At 40.7% G+C, this 14,618-nt stretch overlaps 2 protein-coding genes and 2 pseudogenes across 2 annotated transcripts in view; 1 reads left to right on the forward strand and 3 right to left on the reverse strand.

Annotated features, from left to right (window-relative positions):
* Positions 1-3,068, forward strand: part of LOC104421771 (protein SAR DEFICIENT 1) — a 33,532-nt gene extending 30,464 nt beyond the window's left edge. The window contains exons 6-7 of the mRNA XM_039305968.1: positions 2,618-2,717; positions 2,832-3,068. Of these exons, the coding sequence (XP_039161902.1) occupies positions 2,618-2,717; positions 2,832-2,932 (201 nt within the window). The 3' untranslated portion in view covers positions 2,933-3,068. The remainder of the gene's footprint in view (positions 1-2,617; positions 2,718-2,831) is intronic.
* A 2,676-nt stretch (positions 3,069-5,744) lies between these two features.
* Positions 5,745-7,256, reverse strand: LOC120290468 (annotated as a pseudogene).
* Positions 7,257-10,794: 3,538 nt separating this feature from the next.
* On the reverse strand, positions 10,795-12,453 carry LOC120290469 (annotated as a pseudogene).
* A 975-nt stretch (positions 12,454-13,428) lies between these two features.
* Positions 13,429-14,105, reverse strand: LOC120290470 (LEAF RUST 10 DISEASE-RESISTANCE LOCUS RECEPTOR-LIKE PROTEIN KINASE-like 1.2). The gene has a single exon (XM_039306746.1). It carries the CDS (start codon positions 14,080-14,082, stop codon positions 13,429-13,431), a length of 654 nt encoding a protein of 217 aa, XP_039162680.1. The 5' UTR covers positions 14,083-14,105.
* Between the last annotated feature and the right edge of the window lie 513 nt (positions 14,106-14,618).

A 14,618-nucleotide genomic window follows, 5' to 3' on the forward strand; every position in this document is an offset into this window, starting at 1 on the left:
GAGTTTTTTCACACAATTGTTGCTACCGATATTCATAACCACAACCACATACACAAACACATCTGAACACTAATTCACATGCATAATATATCATAATAAGTTCTGGTTTTGCATGATCTTTCTTTATTAGTGGGTATTGAAGTCCATTGATCATTATTGAACTATATATACCAAACGTGATTCTCATTAGGTTTTCTCAAGTTCATATGCAATCTTGTTCGGAATATATATAGTTATAGCAGCCTATAATTGAGGTTGCTACTTGTTAAGATTGTTATCTATTACACAATAGATATCACTTCCAATCATAGATTAGTAAACAAAGAGATCAAATCCTGGTCTTCAGTCAAAAGCACCCGCACCGGTGGCACACTGAACATAAATTTGTCATCTTGTTCTGCAAGGGGTCAAATTAAGATAGATACCCTGATCACACATCAAAAACTGGGAGATGCATCATGCAGGCTCCATCAATTCTTTATATGTCCTGGTCCAACTACCGGGCAATTTTTCACCATGAATAAGAAGAGACGAAGCTACCAGTCCAATGATCTGTGCCCCTACTTCATTTGTCAAACGGGCAGATGAAATTAGAGTTTGCATGGCGGTCAATTCCATCATCATAAATCTGTTTAGCTTCTGCCCCTTTTCTTTGATTTGAGATAGATCGCAATATGAATTAGATTGTAAGCATATTAAGGGAAAAGCTCGATCTAGCGAAAGCACGATGAAGTGTACCTTTGGCCATGAAGATGATGATATGTTTTCTCGCTCCACATGAAATATTCTAGATATAATAGTGCAACTGTTTATGTGGTAGATGAGATTTATGTGCATAAACTAAGCATAGAGTGTCTTTGATTAGACAATATAGTTCTTAGTCCCTTTAATTATTTGATTCTGTGACAGGAGTTAATCAAAACCAAAGTATATGTACTTTAAAAAAAGGCCCTCACCTTCCTAAATCTGGGTAGTTTTGGGTGGTTTTGATTAGGTGCTGGATATTAAATTATAATTTATGAAAAACATTTAGATTATTCTTTAGAAACAAATATTGACATCCAAAGTACCTCAAACTTTTTATAATTCTAATCATCATCTTTAATTAGAAAGAAAAACAGTATATTACCTTCTTGAGTCGAAGTTTGATTTTCTTCTTCCTTCCTTTCTTTCTTTTATCCATTTGGAGTTTTCTAATCATGATGGTTGGGTCATGATGGGTTATGATATGACATCAACCGTGTATAGCACCCACTAGCCCTTCTCCAAGACTCGTGCCTTTTATCCTCCTATCAAATCCCAAATCCCAAACTTTTAGCAATAAAAAAGAAGAAGAAAAATCCCAGATTCTAAAATAAATAAATAAAAAAGAAAAAGAAAAAAAGTCAGCCGTGGAACTTGGGGACAAATCTTTTCGATTCCTCCTTTTTCTATGACCCAGCCATCATTTTGCCATTTGTCGTGTTGCCGGCTTGTAGGACCCGGTGGGCAACGCGTTACTTGACCATTCAATCAAGCTTTTTTTAAGGGTTATTAGACTTATCAAAGTAAGCCGCAAGAAGAGTGTTGTTGAAGCAAGCTTTCCCATTAATTAATAGGTCAAAAGATACTTTAGTGACCCACATATTCGCGTGTTTCATTGTACTCGTCCGCGTCCTGCCTTAATTTAAAGGAAAATATTTAAATCAAAGTCAAGTCAATTATTGTGCAATTTTCAATTAAATGAGTATGGAAAGGGACAGAAAATTAGAAGACGACATCTTTGTTAGGTGAGTTCTTAGTATTATATGGAGAGGGTCGTTTATCTTCTACTTGCAAACGAGAATAGCTAGTTGAGGGAACTATAAAGAGGCAAATCGCCAGGAATAGTCAGATGCTTCGGAACAATCAACTCATAATACTATACTATGTACATTGAGTTAACTAAAATTAATTAAGTAGTAATCCCCCTATTTTCTTTTCCTCTTTTTTTTTTTTTGCTAATAATTTCATTGTCTAAAATTTCTCTTCTTTTTTATTCTGTTATTGAAGTGTACAAGAAGCATTATCCACCACAGTTAGGGGATGAGGTGTGGCGTCTAGAAAAATTGGGAAAGAGGGGCATTTCACAAGAAAGCTGGGTGAAGAAGGAATTCAGATTTGGTCCAAGATTTCTTGAAGCTATCCGTTGTGGACCCATCTAAGCTTAGAAAGGTACTTGTCCTATTCTCTTTTTATCTTCTTTCAATTTCTCTTATATTTCCCCTTTCAGATTTGGCTTCTTTAATTTGGAGATTAATAACTTCTTTTTTATTTAAAAAAAAAAAAAAAAAAAAAAACAGATATTGGGAGCTGGAATGTCTGAGAAGATCTGGGATGCAACCATAAAGCATGCAAGGACCTGTGACAAGGGCAACAAGCACTACATTTACCAAGGGCCCAACTTCAGCATCACCTTGAATCCAATCTGCCAAGTTGAAAGGGCTATAGTAGATGGGCATATCTACAACCACAAGGACTCTCATAATAACATCATCAGGGTATGCACTGAATCTTATCAGATTATCTTATGCCCCTAGCCCAAGTTTTGTAGAGGCATGTTGGTTTATTTTATAAATCTTCAATATGGCACTTGCAGCCCTACATTGAGACCTTGGTCAGACAAGCTTACTTAAATTGGAGCACACTGGAGGAGATTGAGCTTCCTTACTACCCTGAAACACCTCAACTAACGCTAGGTACCGCATACTATCTAATTTGTTTATGTAATCCATATATGTATGTATGTATGTATGTATGTATGTATGCACCATATTTTTTAATACCTGAATTAAAATATGTTTTTAATCCAGGTGAGGTGGAGGATCAGTACCCAACACATTATCAGCTGACAGATAAAGCTTTTGAGGATTACCCACCAAAACAATCATGTACAGATTGGGGCTGGTGCTGATTGGCAGATAAACCCAGCATTTGTGAACACCACTTTTGAGCATGCCATCAGGTACAGCATCCCAGAGGCATCATCTTCATCCAATATTAACAATCTTGCACCTCCAAGGTCTTTCATGGATGGGAGGTGAATTAGGGCTAGACCGATGCACTGGAAGTTTAGTTGTACATAGTCAATCAGGTAGTTTGGGGGGGGGGTGTGAATCGCCATGTGAGGCAAGCAGTTGCAGCTGGAGCAATGGCATACAAGGGATGTCTTTCCCATTCTGTTCTGTCAATTTTAGGCATAGAATACTGCTTTTGCTTGAAGTTAGAGAACTCAATTTACTTCAGTTTTGAATAACTCAGTGTCAAATAGAGTGAATGTTAGTTTCAAGCAGCTGGTTGACATTCTCTTTTACCCTGAAGCTGATCAGCAACTGATGAATCTCCATCGCTAAAGCTATATCTATGCGATCTCAAATGAGTTCGCTTTCTCTTGTTCTGCCGTTCTCAAATGGCATCTCGGGTCTGCGGTTCGTACCTTGTTCATTCAGAGCCCTCGGTTTCGTTACTTGAGATCTTGGCAATTCTTCATCTTCTTCGAGAAATATGTTCTCAGACCACGTTAACTACCTGTTCACCGGAATATGACATTGTTGTCGAATGACAATATACCTTTAAGGTTCAGCCATTGCAGCAGACGAGTTGAGCTATGATATGTAACTAGCATGAATTACAACAGTAGGCTTTTATAACAAAAAAAATCCTATTTACAGGAATCAATCCCTATGCTCCTGCAGTATTCCTACACGACAACTGAATTAGGGAACAACGATACTGCAGTATTGCACCCTATAACCACCCTTTCCTACTTCAATATATTCTTCTATCTTGACATGATTAAGTCTTTAGTGCATCCACTATATTGGCCCCAAATGACTTCGTTGTGTTTCCGCTCCTCATTCGTCGCGACTCTCCCTCGAGGTTGGGATTCGATGGAGCGGGTTTAGTGACTTGCCAAGCGGGAATGGGCGGTCCCTCAGAAAGAGTGAAGGCAAACATGTTCTAAGCCATTTGAAGTCCTGCGGTCGATTGAAGTTCATACATAATTTCGCCCCTACTTTCATTTCACATCACAGTACGAACCCTGGCCATTGTTGGACGGTGTAGTAAAATCAAAGTCATCAGGAGCCTAAAAGAGCAGACAGATAAGGCATTGCCAAAAATCCCACGTCTCAGATTTTCAAGAATCCCCTTCGCAGACTGCTCTTCTTCCACGAACGCCCTCAGTCACATTAGACTCTAAGCGGCGTCTCTTATCAGAGCGTTCCACATAAAAAGATCCGGTTCAGCAATTTAAGCAAACGGTCGGAGAGCATAGCCAATTGCGCCCGAGATGGCGATCGCGCCGGTGAAGATGGGTTGAATTGAAGCTTCTGGCGATGAGGGAAGCCTGGATCTGCTTCAATGTCCGGAGATCCGTCCAGTTTCGCCATAGGCTTGACCGATGGTGGCGGTGGGTGCTCCGGTCGTTGGTTCTCTTCCTGATCATTGCATAGAGTACTCTGTTTATTATGGCAAAAACAGAGTGGGTTCTTTCACAGTCGCATTTTTAGAAACCTTGAATTACGCAAAGCCATTTACAGGCTTCTTTAAACTGAAAACAGCCTATCACGAACGGTACTTTTTTCTTACCAAGCTCAGAACAATGATATTTTCAAGCTTTGAAGTTCAGTCCTTGGAATGGCTATGGCGGATTTGTCGAGACGACCAAGATGAAGTGGAGGGGTGGTTTTTGGAAATTGGAAACGTAGACCCCACCTGGACATGTGACAACCAATGAGTGAAGAGGTGCGTGCTCCTGCGGAGCTTCACGACCACCCAATATTTTCAAGATGTATAGAGATTGGGATGATGCTAGAGTGATATAAAATGATGATGAGGTGTCCGAGTGAATTGAGGAGCAAGCCTATTTTGCGGGCCGGGCCGGGTCGTCCGGGCTCGGGCTCGCCTTAAACTTCATTTAACTCCACTTTTATGCTCGAAAAATTTGACGGGCCAAAAATTTAGTTTTCTCTTTTCTTTTGTTGGGCATGAAATTTAGTTTAATCGGCTAGAATTGGGCCGAAAAGTCCTAATGGGCTTTATCATAAAGTGGACTCGATCTCTCGGCGTTGACCGGCCGCTGGTTGAGCGAAAAATCTAATGGGATGAAGGTCTTCAAATTTTAATGTCTCTAGTTCGTAAATTAGTTTTCTTTAAATCACGCATTTGAGAATTGCCGGCGAAACTCTAGTATCAACATTGTTTTCTGCTGGTCAAGTGAAAATCTCATAATTGGATCAAGGTCTCCAAATTTTAATGTCCCTAGTTTATAGATTAGTTTTCTTTAAATCACGCATTTGAGAATTGTCGGCGAAACTCTGATGTCGACATTGTTTTCTCAGTTGCTTTTGAAGGTAGAGATCTATTTTCTGAGCGAGCAGCCTTGAAAATGAGATAGAAGGTGTTTCATCTCAGCGAGAGCTCATGGTATTGTCTGTCAGATATATCATTTGTTCTACTAAAATAGCTGTTACGATCGATCGAAACGTGACAATCAAACCGTGTTGACTAACCCCCTGCTAGGTGCATTACTATTCCAAGGAAAAACTAGGAAGAACAAAAGTCATGGCTGTTCTATCATATAGCTCTCGGTTCTCGAATCATTTTAGATAGAAATCCAACCAAAGCTTTTTGGGCAACGCAGTTGGATGGTACGAATGAGACATTCAGCACACTATAGAAGTCGATGTTGAATTGTTTCGTGGTCACAAACCTACCCAAAAAGAGAAAGGCTAAGTTCTCATATCCAATTCAGAAGAGAAAACAAAGAAGAAAGTATGCCCAACTACTATCTCTCATCCACATAATATTCCCAACTCAGGAAAGATATCCAGTATGGAAGAATATGATAACAAACAAAGGAAAAACATCATAATGTGGTTATCCTCTTTATCTCACTCATACACATTACCTCGCTACTGTACATATCAGCTATCTTCAGATGATTTCGTCTCCTGTAATGGCAACCTAACCAGTGGCATTGGGTGTTGAATTGTTGCTAACCCATTTCACCGTGACTGAATCCGGCGAAGATGTTAACGGATTGTTCTTCAACAGAACAGCATCATCCGCTATATTCTGTTTGGTCTGACTTCTCCATGTTGTCTCCACGGTTTTGTATTTCCTTTAGTGTTTTTAATACCTCTTCCATCGATGGCCTCATGTCATGGCCTTGCTCCAAGCACTGGAACCCCAACTCCGCCACCGCAGTAATCATTTCTCCAGTCCTATAGTCTGTATCAAACCCAAGATTTGGATCTACAAGCTCGTGCAAGGCGTGGCTTTGGATCTTGTTAATGGCCAGGGCGGATAGATTTATCTCGTGGCGATGCCTAGTGATATCAACTGCTGGCAAGGAAGATATGAGCTCCATCAAGACTACTCCAAAGCTATATACATCGCTCTTCTCAGTCAATTGGTAGCATTGAAGGTATTCTGGATCAATAAAACCTGGTGTTCCTTGCGGAGCAGTTGAAACATGAGTGACATTAACTGGGAAGAGGCGCGACAAATGGAAATCCGCAACCTTGACTCTAAAATTCTCGTCCAGTAGGATGTGGCTGGTCTTCATCTCGGTGGATAACATCGAATGCGTGGAGATACACCAATGCGTTTGCGGTTTCTATGGCTATGTTCAAACGGGTGGACCATGGGGGTGAGCCGGGTTTAGCTAAATCGCCGTGAATATGATCAGCCACCGTGCCATTTGGCACATATTCATACACGAGCAGGAGTCTATGGCTCTGCCGGGGAAGTGCAGCCATACAGTGAGACTAGATTCGTGGCATAAGCGATAAGTATATCGATTTCATTCAGGAACTGCTCGACTCTTCTGTATTTGCTTTCATACAATCTCTTGACTGCAACTACGCCCATCTTGAAGTTTACCTGCAAAACTTGTTAAGGTCATGGCAAAATCTTTGATGATGGAGTTCACTATGGACAATTTTAGTGTTGCTATTACCTTTGAAAACAGTGCCAAAGCCTCCATCACCAAGTTCCGCTGCTGGATCAAAATTGTTTGTAGCATTCTTAAGTTCGTTGTAGTCAAAGATGGGCAATCCATGGTAGACACTGCCATTCTCAAGGGTAGCTGATGTTTGGGCCATATCCGCAGCTCTGAGGGCGCAGGTCTTGTACTGCGAGTCCTCCAACACCAGCCTGATAGACTTAGCTGGTGAAGACGATGACGAGGACCGGCGACAACTAGCTCCGCAGATTAGGCTTTGGAGATTCATTTTGAGACTGGAAGGAGGCGGGGGATAGCAGAAGATAGGAGAAAGAGGCAGGAGAGGGTGTGGAAAGCAATTGCAGAAAATTCAAAACGGGGTTGGTTTGAACTGGTCCTGAAGAAAACTCCAGTCGCTGTCGCTGTGCTGGTTCGTCGATTTTGAAGCGAAGGACACCGAGCGGAGACGAAAGTGGCTCCAGGGGCGCGCATTAGTCAAACGCCCCATGGCTTACGCCGGGGGAAATTTTGCGCCCCTGGAAAAAATCCTGGGAGGAACAACAAACCAGGAAACTTCTAGTCAAAGGGACTTAGGTTGGAGGACCCCACCAACGTTTTTTTAAATGTTGACTTTGATGATCTACGTAATCATTAAACAAATCATAACTGACTCCCTTAGTTTTATGAAAAATAATTTTCAGAAAAGCGTTTTCGAATTTTTAATATTCATTTCATGGAAAATAAATTAGTTGTGGAAAGCAATTTCCACTAAAGGAAAAAAGATCTTCTAAAAGGGAAAATATTTTACTTTTCAATTTTAGGAAACATTTTCCTTATTCACTCACTCTCTCTCTCTCTCTCTCTGTCTCTCTCTCTCTCTCTCTCTCTCATATCTTATAACCCCCTTATTTCTTGTTTTCTTTTTAATAATTTGAATTTTAAATTAATTTTCTTTTTTCCTTTTTATTTTTTTTCGCCTTCTTCTTTGGCTGGTTGTTGGTCGTCACTGGCAAGTGGCCGGCCAAAGAAAAAAATAAAAAGGAAGAAAGAAAAAAAAAATGATTTAAAATCGATTTTAAAAAAATTAAAAATATATATCTTCAAAATAATTTAAAATTTGATTTTAACAATAAAATAATAATAAATTTATTGAAAAAAATATATATAGAAAGAACAATGAAAAATACTTTCGATTCGTTTTGAGTTTTAGATGAACATCGGAAAATAGTGACATTCTCTTAGAAAATGAGTTTTGGAAAATTTCAGCGCTGTATTTTCCATGAAACAAACGAGTCTAAGCTTGAAACGAGTTAATTATTATTATACCAAACTTTAGCGCAAACAAAAATTAATCACATTTCCTAAATTTTATCCCATGTCGGAGTCCCTCCACAACCCCCAGCAGAGCGTAGCTTATGATCTAGCATAGTCTTGAAATTGGTCAACGGACGATGGGCCAAATCCCACATCAATGGGCCCATATTTTTGGGCTCCCTATTCATGGGCCTGAATCAGAGTCAAATTGGGGCTAGAGGAAGACCAATCACAAATGGCCTTCCTCAGGGTCTCCTCCTCCGTTGACGATTGACAATTCAACGTTGGGACGTGCTTGGCTCGCAGCAGACCTTCGTGACTAGTCAGCAAAAACTCTCTCTCTCTCTCTCTCTCTCTCTCTCTCAGAATTGCTGGCCAAGCAGTAGCTAAGTGGAAACTTCCTCTTGCTTTGCGCCACCGAAGATAAAAACGAAAGAAAAGTCTTAATCATTGTCGCGTGATATTCTTAGATGGAGGAAGACAAAGCAAAGGGTAGTGCCATCAAATTTCCAACAAAAGAAACAAGCAGATCACATTCGATCGAATCGAGTTTTCTCTAGACAAATTATTGGGGTCCATTGATCATAGTATTGTAGAGGTACTAAGGGAAATTACTCTGAGAAGCTCAACGTTTGGTGATTTCTTGCATATTCTACATGGTCGATATGAGAATCCCATGCGCCGATCTTGTATGAACAAGAACTCACCAAATGAAGTAGAGAATGATCACCTAGGAATGTTACCAAAAGAGTGTATATGTTAAATTTTGTGAGACCAGTCGATTGTTCTAAATGCTTAAATTGTTTGGATGGATGACATAGTTTATTATTTAAATATTCTAATACTCTATCTCGCTTAATATGATATTTTATCTAGTACTAAGCGTGAAATTTAATTAGGGAGGTAAATGGAGCCTCGGTAAAAAAGTTGAACTCAAGGGACCTCTAATTTTGATACTTTTGTATGAGATTTTGTAAACTAATATTGACTATTTTAAAAATTTATCTTTGTTAGATGAATGCATGCTTTATTATTTAAATATTTTTAATAATATCAAGAGTTCCAAACCATAACTTACACAGCTCGTTTACAAGCTTCTTTAAACCGAATGCATCCGTATCACTAATGGCACTTTTTCTTATTAAGATCAAAAGAATATTTTCAAGCTTTGAAGCTTAACGTTGGAATGACTATGGAGGACTTGTCGAGGCAACCGAGATGAAGTGGTGGGGTGTTTGTGAAAGAAGAGTAGGTGATTGAGAAAGGATTTTGAAAATCTAAAACATAGACCCTCAATCAGTGAGTGAAGAGGTCCGTGCTTCTGTGGAGCTTCTGGACCACCCAATATTTTTAAGATGTATAAAGATTGGAATGATGCTAGGGTGATATGGAATGATGATGAGGTGTCCCAGTGGTGAGGAGCAAGTTAATTTTGCAGGTCAGCCCCGGGTCCTTCGAGCTGGAGCGCCTTGATCTTCATTTAACTCTCGCCTTTATGCTTGAAAAATTTGACGGCCAAGAAATAATTTAGTTTTTCTATCTTTTTGCTAGACAAGAAATTTAGTTTAATTGGCTAGAATTGGGAAAAAAAGTCCTGATGGGTTTATCAAAAGCTGACTTGATCTCTCGGCGTTGACCAGCCTACGGTCAGCGAAATTCTCATAGTGCTCAAGGTCTCTAAATTAATCACTAGTTGTTTGCCCCAGTAGTGGCCACCTTTTCAATTTGGAAGGAGGAGGTGGGGGGGGTTCAAATCTCGCGTTTTGGGGTTGGGTGGGGACGATTTCGTTTCGGTGGATTTGAGCTCACGTTACGATGAGAATTGAGGCAAAAGTCGAGTAAGTGTTAGAGTAGGATTATAGTAAGACCAAAAAAAAAAAAAAAAGGTCTCTAAATTTTAATGTCCCTAGCTCATGAATTAGTTTTCATTTAAATCACAGCCCACAATTGACAATGGTCAGCGAAACTCCGATTATTGACATTGTTTTCTCAGTTCTTCTTAATTTATTTCTTGAGCATGACCTTGAAAATGAGATAGAAGGTGTTTTACTAAAGCAGAGCTCATGGTATTGTTTATCCGATACATCCTTTGTTACTTCCATAACAATTGTCACGGTTGGTCGAAATGTGACAATCAAACTGCTGCTAGCTAACCCCGCCTGCCGGTGCATTACTATTGCAAGGAAAAACTAGGAAGAATAGAAAGCATGGCTGTTCTTCAATCCAGGCAAAAATCCAAACAAAGCTTTTCAAAGCATGCAATGTGGTTGGATGGTACAAATACAGGGTCAATGTTGAATCGTTTTCGTGGTCTCGTACCTACCCGTAAAGAAAAGGGCTAAGCTCTTGCTCAATTCAGAAGAGAAAACAAAGACGAAAGTGTGCCAACTGCTCCTCTCATCCCATAATATTCCCATCTCAGTAAGATGCCCAGTATGGAAAGAATATGATAACAAACAAAGGAAAAATATCATAATGTGGCTGTCCTCTTTATTTCACTCTCATGCACATTACCTCACTACTGTACATATCAGCAGTCTTCAGAAGATCTCGTCTCCTGCAATGGCAACCTAACCACTGGCATTGGGCGTTGAATCGTTGCTAACCCATTTCGCCGTGACTGAAACCGGCGAAGATGTTAACGGATTGTTCTTCAACAGAACAGCATCATCCGATATATTATCCGTTTGGTCTGACTTCTCCATGTCTGTCTCCACGGTTTGTATTTCCTTTAGTGTTTTTAATACCTCTTCCATCGATGGCCTCATGTCGTGGCCCTTCTTCCAAGCACTGGAACCCCAACTCCGCCACCCAAGTAATCATTTCTCTAGTCCTATAGTCTGTATCGAACCCAAGATTTTGGATCTACAAGCTCGTGCAAGGCGTGGCTTTGGATCTTGTTAATGGCCAGGGCAGATAGATTTATCTCATGAGCGATGCCTCATGATATCCAACTGCTGGCAAAGGAAGATGAGCTCCATCAAGACTACTCCAAAGCTATATACATCGCTCTTCTCAGTCAATTGGTAGCATTGGTGGTACTCTGGATCGACATAACCTGGTGTCCCTTGAGGGCAGTTGAAACATGAGTGGCATTAAATGGGAAGAGGCGTGACAAACCGAAATCCGCAACCTTGACACTGAAATTCTCGTTCAGCAGGATGTTGTTGGTCTTCACATCTCGGTGGATTACATCAGATGCGTGGAGATACACCAATGCGTTTGCGGTTTCTACGGCTATGTTCAAACGGGTGGACCACGGGGGCGAGCCGGGTTTAGCTAAATCACCATGAATGTGATCAGCCACCGTGCCATTTGGCACATATTCATACACGAGCAGGAGTCTACGGCTCTGCCGGGAGGTGCAGCCATACAGTGAGACTAGATTTGGGTGGCGTAAGCGAGCAAGTATTTCAACTTCATTCACGAACTGCTCAACTCTTTTGTAGTTGCTTTCATACAATCTCTTGACTGCAACTACACGCCCATCTTGAAGTTTGCCTGCAAAACTTGTTAAGGTTATGGCAAAATCTTTGATGATGGGTTCACTGACTATGGACAATTTTAGTATTGCTCTTACCTTTGAAAACAGTGCCAAAGCCTCCATCACCAAGTTCTGCTGCTGGATTGAAATTGTTGGTAGCATTCTTAAGTTCGTCATAGTCAAAGATGGGCAGTCCATGGTAGACATTGCCCTTCTCAAAATCTGTCCTGGAAGTAATTTGAGGAGATGCTTCTCAAGGCAAAGGATGACTGGCCATATTTTTCTTTGGTGAGATCGATAGATATAGAAACCAACAATCATCAACAGAATTCCGCCTGCTGATACCAAAACCTGATTTTGGGAGAGGCACATCATTAGAAATCATTAGATTCCATTGAGCAATGATGCAAGCAACTGTCAAAATGGGAACAAAAGGAATCTTGAAGTAATTACCTATTCCTAACTTTGAGACCAATCCTTCTGATTCCTGAGACAGTAGTCACCAAAAGTGAAAAATGTATCAACGGATTGCAAACAGATCATTTCAAAGTGTCTAAGGAATATAAAGATCAGGGTGCATCATGAGGTTATAGTTCATTCAGTTTCAAGAAAGAAAAATAGCCTTGATCGAGTGAAAAGATTACAACCTCACCAGTTTGGCTCTATCCTCCTCTTGAACATTTTTCATGGATCAATTAGTGACATCTTTCCAGAAGAAATTGGAAACACATGCACATGGATCTGTGGCTGATTGACAAACGAAGATAGACACTAGCTAAAATCCTGTAGTTCTACAGCTATCAGGGGATGAACAGGAAGACAGGAAAATTTCTTTTTCTTGCAGGTATAAAGTAGCAAACACCCTGCAATATGATCAACAATGTGGTATCAGACGTGGAGATAGATAAAACTTTCTGTGCCACCAATTGAATGGGCGGTATGTTTCTAGACATGTCTCAAAACTTTAGGCTTCTAAGCAGAACTATCGTTCTGCTGATAAAAAAGTGGGCAGCTCTCGTTTAGGCAAGAACTTTCAAGCTTCTTCAATCATTAACACCCAATTGATAACTAGAAAACTGTTGCAGAAAAAACATGAACATTTCCGTTACTCTTCTTTCAATTCCTCCAGGTTCGTGAACATCAAAATCTACGAGGTTCTGATAAGTTATCTTGGAACCCAGGGAGACCAGAGAGTTTCATTTGCAGCAGTAAGCAAGTCTAGAATCTAACCTAAGGTGAAGAAATTGAAGAAGTTCAAGGACGTTATACACAGCACGTAGAAAAGAAAAATCAAGCAGAACAGTGGACCCGAAAACTCAGTCGAGAAAAAAAAAACCGAATTACCCATGCATTTTACCATCATTGCAGGTTTGAGAACGAGGGTGATCTTGGCAAAAGCATATGAAAGTATTGTTCTCGAACCCACACCGTCCCTCACTTTCCTCACAGTTGCTGCAATCAATTGCGGTCCAGTTCAAAAGGAACCCCATCTCCATAATCTCACTATAATTCATAGTCGCCAAGCTAGTGGTATTTGCATTGACATGAACAGGTACACTAACTGGAGAACTGCAGGAGCGGACGGCAGAATCCACATCTATTTCTTGCAATGCTTCCTCGGGGAAAAGAGCAAAAGAATAGTTGGTGTTGTTGCTAGCACATTTCACTGGATATGTAAATTTTGCAAGGTGCAATTATAGTAGAAGAAGAAATCAGCATTAGTGGAACTGAGATTGAAAGGCGTTCCTTGGAAGCTGCTATTACGCGACGGAGCACCACAGGTGTCATCGTACACAAGGGCATCAACGAGGCGGATTGAATGGTTTGCATAGAAGATTTCCTTGATGTAGAAGAACTCACAGTCCAAAAAATTCATGACAGGGTATATCCCTAAACAGGTGATCTCAAAATCCGGATGGCCACAATAGGATTCCTGCTCACCCGAAATCCAAAAAGGGTAGCTGATGTTCCGGACATATCCGCAGCTCTGAGGGGCGCAGGCCTCATACTTCGCATCATCCGCTACAGCCTGATAGACTAGGCTGGCGAGGACGACGACAAGGACCAAGCGGCGACAACAAGCTCCGCAGATGAAGCTATGGAGATTCATTTGGGACTGGAAGGAGGCAGAGAGGATTGCAGAAACAGGCAGGAGAGGGTGTGGAAAGCAATTTGCAGAAAATTCAAAATGGGGTTGGTTTGAACTCGTCCTAGAACTCCAGTCGCTGTCGTTGTGCTGGTTCATCGACTTTGAAGAGAGGAATACCGAACGGAGACGGAAAGTGGCTCCGGGGCGCGCATTAGTCAAACGCCCCATGGCTTACGCGGGGGAATTTTTGCGCCCCTGGAAAAAAAACCTTAAGATGAACGAACCAGGAAACTTCCTAGCCAAAGAGGACTTAGGTTGGAGGACGCACCAACGTTTTTTTCGAAATGTTGACTTTGATGATCTTACCTAATCATTAAGAACATATCCTAACTAAGCAATGCAACTTAATTATTAGTTGATCTTTTTTATTTTTTATTTATTTTTTAATTTTCCGATACCAAACTTTAGCGCGAATGAAAAATTAATCACATTTCCCTGGATTCTTATCTCACGTCGAAGTTCCCACAACCCTATGCATAGCTTACGACCCAACTATGTCTTGGAATTAGTCAACGGATGTTGACTTCGATGATCCTATAGTCTAAATTATGGGCCCAAATCAACATTGATGGGCCCATTTTTGGGCTCCCTTTCATGGGCCTGAATTAAGAGTCAAATGGGGGCCGAAAGGAAGTCCAATCTAAATTGCCTTCCTCAGGAGCTCCTCCTCCGTTGACCATTGACAATTCAACATTGTGACGTGT

Source organism: Eucalyptus grandis, chromosome 2 (genome assembly GCF_016545825.1).
Source record: "Eucalyptus grandis isolate ANBG69807.140 chromosome 2, ASM1654582v1, whole genome shotgun sequence".
In the NCBI taxonomy this organism is placed as follows: domain Eukaryota; kingdom Viridiplantae; phylum Streptophyta; class Magnoliopsida; order Myrtales; family Myrtaceae; genus Eucalyptus; species Eucalyptus grandis.

What these genes read in the sequence shown, in the direction of transcription:
- LOC120290470 (XM_039306746.1), bottom strand. Translation starts at nt 14,082, where the DNA reads ATGGGGCGTTTGACTAATGCGCGCCCCGGAGCCACTTTCCGTCTCCGT.